At 43.1% G+C, this 14,804-nt stretch overlaps 2 protein-coding genes across 2 annotated transcripts; both read right to left on the bottom strand.

Moving 5' to 3' along the window:
• Positions 1–3,660: 3,660 nt before the first annotated feature.
• Positions 3,661–6,732, bottom strand: tpgs1 (tubulin polyglutamylase complex subunit 1). The gene is made up of 4 exons (XM_030116634.1): positions 6,720–6,732; positions 6,068–6,176; positions 5,479–5,877; positions 3,661–4,629 (listed from the first exon to the last, which is right to left on the bottom strand). The coding sequence occupies exons 3-4, from the start codon at positions 5,820–5,822 to the stop codon at positions 3,969–3,971; spliced, it is 1,005 nt and encodes a 334-aa protein (XP_029972494.1). The 5' UTR covers positions 5,823–5,877; positions 6,068–6,176; positions 6,720–6,732; the 3' UTR covers positions 3,661–3,968.
• On the bottom strand, positions 6,564–13,242 carry LOC115406530 (inositol-3-phosphate synthase 1-A). Its single transcript, XM_030116632.1, has 11 exons — positions 13,089–13,242; positions 12,714–12,829; positions 12,467–12,628; positions 11,781–11,910; positions 10,796–10,989; positions 10,564–10,713; positions 9,716–9,931; positions 8,476–8,640; positions 8,284–8,397; positions 7,089–7,306; positions 6,564–6,923 (listed from the first exon to the last, which is right to left on the bottom strand). Exons 2-11 carry the CDS (start codon positions 12,825–12,827, stop codon positions 6,743–6,745), a joined length of 1,644 nt encoding a protein of 547 aa, XP_029972492.1. The 5' UTR covers positions 12,828–12,829; positions 13,089–13,242; the 3' UTR covers positions 6,564–6,742.
• Between the last annotated feature and the right edge of the window lie 1,562 nt (positions 13,243–14,804).

The raw sequence follows: 14,804 nt of genomic DNA, 5'->3' as shown, positions 1-14,804 counted from the left end.
TTTATCAGACATACACTCATGCTTTATACATATCGTTAAGAGACACACCTGGTTTATACATACCTTTATCAGACACACCTGCTACATGTTCACCTTTAACAGGCACACCTGTTGTATATACACCTTTAAAACACCCACATGCTTCACACACCTTTTAACAGACACACCTGCCATCTTCACACCTTTAACAGACACATCTGCTTTGTATACACCTTTAAAAGACACACATGCTTTTTACACGCCTTTAACAAACACACCTGCTTTAAACACACCTTTATCAGACATACACACCTGCTGTACACATATCGTTAACAGACACACCTGCTTTACACACACCTTTAACACACAGACCTGCTATATGTACACCTTTAACAGACACACCTGTTGTGTACACACCTTTATCAGACAGAGCTGCTTTATACAGACCTTCAAAAGACACACCTGCTTTTATACAGACCGTTAAAGGACACACATGCTTTATACACACCTTTATCAGACAAACACACCTGCTTTATATATATCTTTAACAGACACACCTGCTTTACACACACCTTTAGCACACAGACCTGCTATATGTACACTTTTAACTGACACATCTGCTTTATACACACCTTTAACACAGCTTCTACATGCATATCTTTCACAGACACCCCTTCTATATGTACACCATCAATAGACACAACGGCTTTATACATTCATTTAACAAACACACCTGCATTATACACACCTTAAACAGACACACCTGCTTTATACACACCTTTAACAGACACACCTGCCGTCTCCACGCCTTTAACACACACATCTGCTACAAGCACACATTTCACAGACAACCCTGCTAACTGTACACCTTTAAGAAACAGATTTTCTTTACACACACCTTTACCAGACACACCTGCTTTACACACACCTTTCACAGGCACACCTGCTTTACACACAGCTTTATAACAAAGACCTGCTATAAGTACACCTTTATCAGACACACCTGTTGTATACACATGTTAGACACATCTGCTTTGTACACACCTTTATCAGACACACCTGCTACTTGTAAACCTTTAACACACACACCTGCTTTATTCACACCTTTATCAGACATACACACCTGCTTTACACACACCTTTAGCACACAGACCTGCTATATGTACAGTTTTAACTGACACATCTGCTTTATACACACCTTTAACACAGCTGCTACATGCATATCTTTCACAGACACCCCTTCTATATGTACACCGTCGATAGACACACCTGATTTAAACACACCTTTATCAGACACACCTGCTGCATACACACGTTTCACAGACACACCTGCTTTACACACAGCTTTATAACAAATACCTGCTATAAGTACACCTTTAACAGACACACCTGCCGTCTTCACACCTTTAACACACACATCTGATACATGCACACCTTTATCAGACACACCTGTTACTTGTAAAGCTTTAATATACACACCTACTTCATGCACACCTTTAACAGACACATCTGCTTTGTATACACCTTTAAAAGACACACATGCTTTTTACACGCCTTTAACAAACACACCTGCTTTAAACACACCTTTATTAGACACACCTGGTACTTGTAAATCTTTAACACACAGACCTGCTTTACACACACCTTTATCACACAGACCTGCTATATGTACACTTTTAACAGACACACCTGTTGTATACACACCTTTAACAGACAGAGCTGCTTTATACAGACCTTTAAAGGACACACATGCTTTATACACACCTTTATCAGACACACCTACTTCATACACACCTTTAACAGACACACCTGCCGTCTACAAGCCTTTAACACACACATCTGCTACCTGCACACATTTCACAGACAACCCTGCTAACTGTACACGTTTAATCGACAGATTTTCCTAACACACACCTTTAACAGACACACCTGACTTAAACACACCTTTCACAGACACACCTGCTTTACACAGAGCTTTATAACAAAGACCTGCTGTAAGTACACCTTTAACAGACACACCTGATACATGTACACCTTCAACAGACAGATTTGCTTCAAACACCTTTATCAGACACACCTGCTACATGTTCACCTTTAACAGACACATCTGCTTTATACACACCTTTAACTGACCCACCTGCTGCATACACACCTTAAACAGACACACCTGTTACATGTTCACCGTTAATAGACACACCTGCTTTAAACACACCTTTAACAGACACACTTGCCATCTGCAAGCCTTTAATACACACATCTGCTATATGCACACCTTTCACAGACAACCCTGCTAACTGTACACCTTTAACAGACAGATTTGCTTTACACTCACCTTTATCAGACACACCTGCTGTATACACACCTTTAGCACACAGCTGTTACATGCACATCTTTCACAGACACTCCTTCTATATGTACAGCGTACATCGTACTTCGATAGACACAACTGCTTTATATGCACCTTCAAAAGACACACATGCTTTATACACACCTTTAACAGACACATCTGCTTCATACACACCTTTAAAAGCACACATGCTTTATACACACCTTTAACTTACACACCTGCTTAAACACACCTTTATCAGACACACCTGCTACTTGCAAATCTTTAACATACACACCTGCTTTATACATACACATGCTTCACGTATAGAATGGAGAAATCTGTATTGTAATTTACACACTGCTTCTCTAGGGACAAATATACTTTCTACCTTCATTGTTTCCACTTGGGTATCAATGTGATCTGCAGTTTTTTTGTTTCTACAACTGAATTTATTATAACGCTGTACTGGTCTTTACAGGCAACCTTACTGTTTCGTTTCTTGATTTCTTGATTCACACCGTGCTTGTGCTTTTTTCAACTAATGTAACTTTGAATAATGATAACAAGAATGTAACACATATTATTAATAGTCATTATTTTAGTTCAAAGCTCCACTTGGTGTAACTTGTCCGTTTCTTCTCTGTTGGAAGCCACCCTTGGTAGGGATGGCAGAAAGAAGAGAGCTGAGTAAAGAGTTGAACACCGTCATCTAGTGGTAAAGGTGCCAGTGCTTTTAAGAAGAAAAATTCACTGCTTGGCAGATATGATAAACACACGCAATAATGTAATGCAGGGGTCTCCAACCCTGTTCCTGTGGAGCCCCTGTCCAGCATGTTTTTGTTCTCTCCCTGCTTCAACACACCTGCTGGCATCAACCGGCTCATTACTTTGCTCTGTGCTTGGTGAGGACAGAATCATTAGACTCAGATATGTTGAAGCAGGGAGAGAAATAAAACATGCTGGATAGAGTTGGAGACCCCTGTTGTAATGTTTTTCCGTCTTTTTTTTAAGCCAGGGAACTTTTTTTTTTCATTAAAAAAATCCAAGGCACACCACAACCGAAACTGTTAAAAATTCAAACTCTGTAGTCTAACCATTCTAATCAATGTTTCTTGAATATCAATCAAATAAACACAATGATAAAAGGCACTTATGATCTTTCCTAGTTTGACTCATTGTGACTCTCATTAGCTTTTGTGGTTGTCAAGTGTGTGGAGATCTCTTGTACGTCACAACTGAAAGGTAAACACAGGTACAACAATTCGTACATATGGCATCTTTATTCCGCTATTTTTTTTTTTTGGCAAATGTCCTTAAAGACACTCAACATTCTTCAGAAAGTCTCAATAAAACATAAAAATGCCAAGGTAATAAAAGTGTAAAACAATGTCCATATTTGGGTTTAACATTCGGGGAATACACACAAAACAAAAAAACATGGTGGTGCTTGCTCAGTTACAGTCAGTAAAAGTATTCATTGAGAGCATGTAAATCAGATCAGGAACAATCCTCAAAGGAAAAACTTACAGTGGATGATTACATGTCGTGTTAGAGGTCAGGAAGCAGAATGTTAAAATGTATGGAAGGTGAAGAACAGCTCATAATTCATTCTAGGATATATTCTATATTGCTGTACATTCATTGATTAGTATTCTAAAACTTAGGACAAAACTTTCACTCGAGTGATGAACAGCTCTGCTGCAGCATTTTCAAACTCCTTGGCATCCATGTTGCCACCGGGGCCTCGCGTGCGGGCCCCGGACATGGCCTGAGCGAGCCTGTAGGGGGAGATTTTGGCACTGGCCTCCAGGTAGCGGATGGCCTTCACGTTACTCTCCAGGCAGGAATTAGCTTTAGTATTAGCGTTGACAGAGCAGTTCGTGTCACAGCCCTTGGAGGTCTCCAGAGCGTCCTTCAGGGTCCCCAGCGCGGCCAGGCACAGCCCCCGGGAGGCGGGCCCCTCGTCTGGGCAGCACACCTCGGCGTAGAGCCTCTGGGCCTGCCGGATGTAGTCCGAGAAAACGGCGCAAGTCAGCACGCCGTGGCGGAAGACGTCATACGGGACGGCCTCGTGGTCCTGGCAGTGGAGACGTCTGAGCAGGGGGGCGGAGGTGGAGGCCGGGACCCCGCCTTCACTGCACAGGCACTGCAGAGTCTGGGTGTAGAGGCCTCCTCTCACTCCTCCTCCTGCTCCTCCTCCTCCGGTGGGGCTGTCAGCGCAGGAGCTGTCAGGAACTTCAGAGGCTTCACTTGTACTTTTGCAAGGCTCGGTGAGGTTCAGGAGGTCGTAGGCCACACGGACATTGTTGCTGAATGCAGATCTAAACATAAAAAAAAAAAAGAAGTCAACAGTTACTTGCTATATGAACGGAAATTATTTTCTTTCACTGTACACCAGGCACTGATATGAACATTAGTGTGAACAGAATGCAGTTAAAAAACATTTCAATAGTTCACATCATCTTGAAGTACTCTGCCTTTGCTTGTTGTCATTCGGATTCGGTGAATCACATTCCGCACAAAGTGTTATTCTCAGATGAAGCTCTTTAACTGAATAAAACAATGAATGAAATGAAAAGCGAGAAGGTCCAGGTTCAAACACCGGCTTCGTCTTCTGCGTGGAGTTTGCATGTTCTCCTTATGCACGCGTGGGTTTCCTCCTACATTACAAAACGTGCATGTGAACTATAGTGATCGATCCATCTAATGACTCTGCAGCAGAATAGTGGTGCATGGTACAACAGCTCCACAGGAGTTCAAGGGAATTCAGTAACAGTTTTTATCCAATGGCAACACAGGAAGACACATTTGAAGTGCAATATATTTATGGGATGAGTGAATTCATATTCGACTATCAGTGATGGGTGTCTGCTTGTGTTTTCCTACTTTTGCTTAGTGCCTTTAGTGGATTTTATAGTCCTTTTAGTGAATTTCATAGCGTTTATAATGGATTTTAGAGAGGTTTGAGTGGTTTTTCTGCATGGTAGATAAATAAAGATATCTATCAAGAGGATGGATGGATACATCCAGCAGTGAATATGCTTTTAAACAAACATGGTCTGTTAAAAAAAAATGTAGTTTTATAAACCTCTTCATTATTACAACAGCAAGTGTTTATAAAATAAAATGGTTGATGGTTGAAATCTGCCCCGCGTCCGCCCTGCCCTGACCTCTGGGAGTGGTGCGCCAGCCGCAGGTGCCACAGCGCCCGGTTCAGATGCTGCTGCTCCTGCGCGCCTGCGCTCAGCTGGCCGCCGCTACTCGGCGGCTCCTCGTCCCCGCATCCGCCGGCGCTGCTGGAGTCAGCCACGGAGGCGAGGTTGCAGAAGTGATCGGCCAGGAACCCGATCGGGTCGTCCGATCTGGCCTCGACCATCTTCAGGACGGCGCCGCGGAGCAGCTCTCCCACGCCCGCCTGCGTCAGGAACTCCCGGTCCAGGTCCGATCTGGCGGCTTTGTCCACCTGCATCCCCGGAGCGATCACACCGGACCGGCGCTTCTCCTTGTCCGCCATCGCTGTTGACGTCCCGTGTCGCAGCAACGGAGAGCGGAAGTGATGGAGGAACCGGCTGGGGAAGAGGAAAAGAAAAGGACCTGCTGCGGTAGTCCTCACAATAAAGACCTGATTTCTCGCTGCAGACTCTGGATCAGATCATCAGGCTCATTGAGCATGAACACAGATTAAAACACAAATTCTCTTCAAATATGCGGGATGGGAGCAGGTGAAACACTGCATCTCCCCTATAAATTAACACTTACACACTGGGATGCTGACTAAGCTGTCCTTTTGGACTCAACACCTCCCTCTGCTGGTCTGGACCGGACGCTGCAGCTCCACGTGTGCAGGAGTGGATGAAAAGAACCGCCTCTGTGCAGAAATAAACCATTACTCCCACAATGAGAATTAAAATCAAACAGCACGATTCATAAATAGTTCCAGTCACAGAAAAACATCTGATTTTATTAATTAAAAAAAAATCAGACACTTCAAAACATCGCAAGATATCTCTGTTTCACAGATCTGATGTCCATTTAAATAAAAAAATGCAGCCTGCGTCAAACTCTGTCATCCAGTGCACGGATCTCTTAGCATACAGATCTATATAGCATAGTGGAGTATACTACGAAGTACATTTGCATTGACAATTTGAACACAACAGACATGACACAAAGAGTGTCCTTTAGTAAATATACAACTACATCAAATGTTATTAATAGTTACAAAGAATATTGAAAATGAAGTCTTTGTAATAAGTTGACCCCACACAGGTCCAGATCAAAATTAACAAAGAAGTATTATTTGTTGAATAACAATATTTCTACATAACCCCACCGAAACATCAAGCTGAGTGTTTTTTTAAGGATGAACAATGAGGACTGAAGTTTCTTTCATACAAGTTATTAGGTTTACATTTTCTGATGATTTCTATGCTGTCATAAAGCATATGCTGCATCATCCGCGTGTGCGTGCACGCCGTTAGTCAGAGGGACACAATTCCATTTGGTGTGGCCGACTTCCTCGCGTTGTTTGTGCAGTGTGTGTGTAGGCAGGAAGTTTCTCTGCAGCTTGTGCTCCAGAAGCATGTGGTTCTGAGGAGGGAGACCAAGGCAGGCTCTGAAAGAAAAAAAAGAAAAGACAAAGATGAAGACTGCACCAAACCGGAGACTTTCCCACATGCATGTATACACCAGCTTCCAAAAAAGTAGTATTTCTCTACAGACAGAAAGACACAACCCTCTGGGAATCGGTAAGGAAAGAAATCCAAGTCCTGATTCACACCTCATGATGTTTTCTATGCAGGCCCTCTGGCGGAAAAAGGCATTGACGACTGGAGTCCCTGATGGGACCAGCGGGGCTTTGCAGAGGAAGGAGAGCAGCGCTAAGACACTGTGGAAGGACTGGAAGTCGTCCTCCCCCTGAGGCTGGACGGTCACACGCTGACAGAGCTCTGTGAGGATTACCAGGTCCAGGATGATGGGGCTGGCGAGAAGCGAGTCCTGTAGCAACGGCAGGAAGAGAGCGTGAGCGTAAAAAAGGAAAATAACCCAAGAGACAGATTCTGGCAGGGCATTATGGTATTATCCTTCATCATGCAGGAACGTCTTAATTTAGAGTGGCTTCTTTTTAATACGACCACAAGGACTGACGTTTCAATTTGGGGTTTTTTTGGGTGAATGTTATTTTAATGCCAGCCATGCAACTATGGTCAAATGTTCATGAGTCCTGGGTTCAAGTATCGGCCCAGCCTTTCTGGAGTTTGCATGTTCTCTCCATGCGTGCGTGGGCTTGCATGCATTTGGCACACAAACTGCTCATAACCAAAACTTCCAAACAGTTTATAATATCGAGACAAAAAGGAGAAAAATAAAGTTAATGCCCACATCGTACAGCTGTCCAATCATACAACAGATTTCCCAGCATGTCAAACCTTTGCAAAAATAACCCTGAAAAAACTTTATTTCTACATAAAAATATTTTCTAATGTTTTTGTGGGACTGATAAAGAATTTTTAATGACTGAAGGTTTCCTTGTAGAAGTAACAGTGAAGTTTAGTTTTATTCCCTGTTTTAAACTGACTTGTGACAAAACCATTAGACACACTCGAATAACAAAGTGGCTTCAGGTCAATTAAATATAATCACTCTTAATAAGGATATTACCATAATTTCTTCTGTGAATGAATCCATTCATTTATCAGTGAATCAGCTGGTGTGTAAACATAAACTAAATGTGGATAATGTGAAGCGAGAGCCGACAACCCGACAATAAAAAGTAAACTGCAGCATATCAGTGACCCGCATGTGTCTCTTTAAATTAAGTCTCGCTAAGAAGGATTAACAGCAGGCCGACACGCCTCGGCTTCTCTCCCCTCTACATGGAGGGATGAGGGGAAAACGCTCTGAGTGTCTGGCCTTGACATCGTTCAAACAATTAGCGGCTCGGATGGAGTTTAAGGGACGGCGTGACGGCCGACCTCGCAGGTGTTGTGCAGCGCGACGGTGTTGGTCCCGCCCATCATGATTTCAGAAGTGTACTCATCCATGGCTCGCTTGCTGTCTCCCACGTAGGGCACGTACTTAATCACCACCTGGAATAACAGGAAATACAATAAATTCTACATTCACTGTGAAGACTCTGGTGGAGGACGTGGGAGCGCCAGACTCACACAGTGGTCAGGCTTCTCTCCGGGCCGATACAGGACCGGGTTGGACTGGACCATGTCGTCCACCACGTTGCTCTTGGAGATCTCTTTGGAGCGGAACTGCTGCGGCGCCGACAGGTTCTTCCCGTCGTTGTTCCCCAGGTGATTGTAGCTCACGATGGAGGTCGGCTGAGCAGGGGGGATGGAAACTTATTAGTGTCACACAAACGGGCGACCGCGGCAAGGTTATAGAACTTTAAATCCACTGATACACAGAATCACTATTTGATCATGATGGAGATCAAACTTCTTCCACGGCGGCTGCCGCCTTTGAAGTGTGTGTGTGTGTGTAAAAGGCTGTAAGTAACTAGCAGATTCAAGAAAATGTGCAATATAAGCAAAGTCCTTTAGCCATTGACCTTTACTGTAAGACAGTGTTGGCGAGGGGTGTCTGTTAATTCGTATTGGCAAAAAGTATAGTAAAGTACCAATTCTGGGTAAGAAGTAATATTGACTCTCAGTCTGTCCCAAAAAATCACAATCTAATGTTTGCATTAATCAACATATTCAATTAAACTATACAATTTTGAAATGGGCTTCCCTTTTAATTGTGAAAATCACCACGGTTTTCTGCATTAAATGCATCATGACGACTGAAGATAAGTCTGAAGAGAAGACCCGAACCATCATTGGCTGTTTTTGTAATAAACATGATGCCTGTCTCCAAAATAAGTGACTAATTAACTCACTGTTAAGAAGCAATTTTCAAAATTGTACTTTTTCCACCAATTCTAACAATAATTTCTCAATTTCTGTTATAACTGCAAACAATTGTGCAGTTTTTATATCAAAGAAGTAAAAAGCAAAATAAATTCCAATACTTAACCCTTTGTGAGGCAGGAGGTTATATTTGTTAACGTCCGTATTTCTTTCAAACTAGCAAAGCGCACATCAGTCAAACAATAAATAATTGAATTGTTGCCATTTACAATTAAGTGCTTCTTGTGAGATTTCCATGATTTGCGGGGATCATGAGGAAGCACACCACTTCTCCTTTACAACTGTCCGAAAACATACTTTGTTCTGCACCTCAGATTAACGTCTTTTACTCCCAGTGAGTGCAGCCTATTGATGTACAGGACAGTGATGCTCGGTAGTGTGTGTGGCGATTGTAAATTAACTTCATTAAAACACCACATTTTCACTCAGCGCTCAGGTATCGTTAATAAAATTCAGTGCTGTGCATGTGGACCTTTTCTCGTACCTTGATACCTGCGCTGACGAGAAAGTCGACCAGCACCGACTTGATCTTCGTCTGACCGGACTTGAAGTCATCCCCGCCGATGAAGACGCCCCTCTGCGTGGCCAGCTCCACGGCGCCCGGTACGAAGCTGTTCTGCGGGGAGCCGTTGATGTAGGCGCAGCCCTCCAGTATGCTGGCCACCGCGAACAGCGTGGAGGGAGAAACCTCCGCTCCAGTCTGAGGGAGGAAGGATAAACAGAGAGATCACGGCTGTCACCGAGTGTATCGTCGCATTGTGCTGAAGATTAAGCTCGACTCACAAGGCTACATCCCCCCCCCCCCGCCCCTCCACCGAGACTCTCTTTACATCAGCTTGGCAGCACACAACTCTATTGTCGGCTTCATGCTTGCCCCAAATTGAGCTATTTGCCGAGATTCACAGGACTGTGAAATGGTCTATTATCATTGCTGACAGCAGTACAAGCATGCTCAAGACAGGAGATAAAATAAAAACCTACCCAAGAGGGACAAATCATAATTTTCTTCTCCCGATCTGATATAAAAGGAATTGCTGACTGTTTCAGACTCATTAAGGCATTTCATTTACAAATCCACAGTGTGTGTGAGAGGAGCTAATCTTTTCATCCTCTAAGCTTTATTAATCACTAAATGTAATGAAGGATTACTGTTTGGTCCTCAGCACTGGGAGGAAATTAAAGAGGAATGGGTAATTCATGACACAGTTTAGGGTGGTTCAAGGGCAGACAAAGCCGGCAACTCTTTTCCACTCTCGAGACTTCTAGTAAAACTAACTTCTGAGGCCGTAATTTTTCACAGAGCTTATTCATCTTTAAAGTTGGCACTCTCACCTGGATTGCAGCGAGCAGGTTTTTGGCTGTGTCATTGACTCCTGGTATAATATCACAGAAGCGCTCAGTGTTGGCTGTCCACAAAACAATGACTTTATCCACACCGCTGGACTGTTTGAAGTCTTTGATGTCAGATCTGATCTGCTCCACCTAGATGAGAGACCATTCACTTGGTTAAAATTCCAACGGGAGAAAGTAAAGTATTATAAATGAAAAGGGAAAGAGAGGAGACCTTCTCCGCCATGGTACCGGCTATGACATTGTCAGCCCGACTCTCTTGGTTTGCGGCAATGAAGTCTGGGATATAAATGGACGGCCTGGGCTTCAGGCGGCTCATGAACGGTCGCAGCTGCTCTTGTAAAGACCAGTCCAGCACCTGAGCTCGCTCCATCGCACTGCCCAGATCCATTGAAGAAATGTCCCAACCTGAAAACACAAAAACACTCCCGGGTTGGACAAAACGTGGCTGATTCGAACAATGTCTCGTTTTTCAGGGCAAAGTGGGCTGAAATTTGGTGCACAAAGCTTCCCCTTAGGCTATATGGATAATAGCAGTGCTATAAATAGACCACCTGGTTAATCTCTCCCCTTATGAAGGAGCAGACAGCAGAGCTTAACAGAAACAGCACTAAAACACAGCTCTGGCCATCTTCCTCTTACGTAAGGCTTCAGTGTGCACATCACTCACGCAATGTTTCCATACCTTGTGGGGGAAGTTCATCGACTTACATTCATTCGCTGCAGACTGACTCTGCACAAACCATAATCTAACTAAAAAACATGTATTCACCTAAAATACTGAGGAATTTTCTGACTGAACTCCCGAGTGCCTTGAATGGCAGCTGCCTCCACTGATGGGTGAATGCCATTAATAGGGTTACAGTGGTGAAAAAGTGTGAAATCCGTTCATCATTTTTACTTCTCTTTACGTGCAGCACATCAGAGCAAACATGTCTCCAAGTTGTACTCAGGATTCTTTTAGGTGTGGAGTTTGCTTGTTCTTCCGTCTTATTCATAGTTAACTTCATCGACACATACTGGAAGCTAAAGTCAACATGCATTCCTTCTAAGGACCTTCGATTTGGACTCCATGAGTCTCAGTGGGACACTGTGCCGCAAAGTTCACGTCCCCAGAAGTATAAATGAACAAGATCAGAAGCCAGAACATAAGCTTCTGTCTCGGAAACCTTGGGCTGACTGTCTGGAACTGTTCGTACCGTCAAAGATAATATCGTTAGGGTGCACCATGGGCAGAAGGTCACGAAAGGGCACGTTGACGTCTCCCTCGAGTCCTGGTCCCAGACAAACGGTAGATGCCTGCAGGAAGGAGCCGTAGTAGTTTGCTTTCTAAAGAATGAGATCAACAAAGGAGACAGAAAATAAATGTGTGAATACACCCTTTTGTGAAGAATTTATTTGACTGTTTTTTTAGGGCTTATTACAACTTTTTTAAGTTACATCAGCCAAAGTGAACTCACCGAAATGGAAACCAAAGGAACTGGAAAAAATGTATGCCCATAAAAGGGAGAAATCGCCAAGAAATGAGCAGGCTGTGCTCATAACACTCCACTGAACATGTCAGCATAACCAGCTTATAAAGATCCTGTGTGCCTCTGTGTCCAGGGACATACAGTAGTCCAGGTTATATATATAAAATCCAGGACAAGAAGCTATATTAACTTTGATGTGGTACCCTAAGGTAGTCTGTGTTTAATTAGCTAATCCAGATCTGGACTTTTTTTTAATACAACATTTTAAAAATAAGCTTTCCCACGAAACATATTGGCTTATTCCAATTTATGTTGGCTTCCATCAGCATTCTTGCACACATTTCACAGATCTTTTAAAAGGTTGTTTGCTTTCTGATGACATAAATACAAACATGCTTGTCCAGATCACTTACCTTCTCTCCAGTCTTTGTCTTCCAGGTCAGACCCTGCTGGTTGGCCAGGACAGCAGCTGTGACCGTGGTCCCATTGTTGCCCCCCCAGCCCACCAGCATCACACCCAGCCTGGGCACATGCCTCACAGTGCGAAAGGTCATCTCAGTGGTGCAGGGGGTCACCTGTATCCGGCACAGTGCAGGGTTAGTTTAAAAGATCTACTTCCTGTGCGCACAGATGAAGGCAACACAGGCAAAACCAACCTACCGTGACTTGATTCCCATCCCTGTGCACGGATGTGGTCTGGTAGGAGTATTTAGCCTCAATGTGCGCATCTGTGTATTTCACATTAGGGCTGTTGATGCGGATATTCACAGACATGTCTGGGGATGAGAAGCAAAATGTTTAACTCGACTCATGCCAGCGTGGAAAATGACACTGTGGAGGTATTTCCTCTACACGTCACGTTTCACTCAAGCCATCTCTTGCTGAAAGAAGAAGTCAAATCAGGTCTTTTGAGCCACCCAAATGAATTAAACTGTGCAGATTAGTTCAGTGACAAAGCGTCTTGGGGTATTAATGGCCACGAGATACGCAGAAGAAGGAATGAATGATTAAAAGCGTACACGGAAATCCACCAACCTTTTCCTAATAGATGCGGAAATGTGCTTTATTTTCGTGAATTGGCCTCTAAGACGATAGTCCTTTGTCGGGTTGAAGTTGATTCTTCTTGAAGGAGGCCAAATTGAGCGGTCTTGTAGTTATAAAAGTGCCGGTAGTGAATCGCCACAGCTCGTGCGCCTGCGGACCTCGTTGTGCAGCGGATCAGCGTTCTCAGCCAATCAGATCGCTCAGCGGCTCGGTGACGTAGCGCTCCGTGAGCTCCGCGAGGAGACGGCGGCGAACGGCTGCGCGTGTTTCCTCACAGGTATTTCCAGGGCGGGACGACTCCGGCAGCGTCTGCTGAGACATCTCGATCAGCTCCGTCATTTGAGAGGATAAGAAAAAATTAATTTCATTCGTGACGCATTTTCAATCTATCATCGATTATTCTGTTACTGTTTCCATTATTAGAAACAACGTGTTGAGAGAATTAATTGTTGTCTTAATTTTTATGGGCGCTCAAATTTAACCATTTCAGAGACACTGGCGGATGCAGACACTTTTTAGTGCAGGGGTACACTGGGGGTATCAGGAGATATACTTGGATGTGTTTATAGGGCATTCAAAATCAACAAAAAAAATAATAAATAAAAAATAAAAATAAATAATAATTAGACTAAACTATTAAACTATTCCACCAGAAAATGTTCAGCTATCCACTAACCATCATAACGCTTATTATGAGCCATGGTCTGTTCCTAATATGAGTTTAACACGGTTCGTATGAGAAGCATAGGAGCTTAAAGTCATCATAAATCATAACAAGGTGCAGTAACTCTTTATCTCTCATAGAAACATTAAGCCAGAACTGAGAACAGCTGAGATAGATCGCACTTCTTTCAAATATGAATTGATGCTTTAACCTTTCAGTGAAAAAAATACTGTTGAGTATTAGTAAAAAAAAAGAAAAAAAGAGAGAAAGAAAGAAAAAAAAGCTTTTCTACACATACCACTAGAGGGAACTTGTTTACCACATACTCCACTTTGAGTATAAATGAATTAAATCACAAAATATTTGATTTTATGTATAGTGCAAATAATTTTTTGCCTTTGTAAAGAGGGTGAAAATTGCTTCTTTGCTTTCTATAATCAATATTTATATTCAGTTGTACAGGTTACAGTGCTTGCATTTTTCTCTTCAACAGGTGATGCAGTTAGGATGCTAACCACAGAACTATCAGCTTTTTAAATGCTGTGAAACAAGAATATCCCAATTTCTATGTTATTCAATTGTGATATTGTTTTGCATTTATGTGTTTTTTACAGTTACAAAAATTAAAAAAATGTCCTGTAAATGTAAACAGACTAAATAAATGTAATCTAACAAGGTGACTGAGCTCCTTGTGCGGCAGTTGTTGTGTGAATGTTTTCTTGAATGTGTAAATATGACCAACCGTCTACATGCTTTGGGACTGCGGAACCAGAGAAAAAAAGTCTTCTATTTAAGCTATTTAAGATGCATTGTTGTAGTCCTACACCATCCATCCATCCATCCATCCATCCATCCATTCAAAAAGGAGGAGGCCCAGACATCTCTGTAAATTCATCCAACACTTATGGAGGGACCCTCGCTCCTTGCCGAGTTATATAATCTCTCCACTGGGTGCTGGGCAGACCGTGGGACCACTGGGATATGCCTCTAATGGGAGGCAACCGGAGGGCATCCTAATCGGATGTCCAAACCACCTCAGCTGG

The sequence above is a fragment of the Salarias fasciatus genome, chromosome 19 (genome assembly GCF_902148845.1).
Source record: "Salarias fasciatus chromosome 19, fSalaFa1.1, whole genome shotgun sequence".
In the NCBI taxonomy this organism is placed as follows: Eukaryota; Metazoa; Chordata; class Actinopteri; order Blenniiformes; family Blenniidae; genus Salarias; species Salarias fasciatus.
The sequence above is the reverse complement of the archived record's forward strand: the minus strand, read 5'-3'. Positions and strand labels throughout refer to the sequence as shown.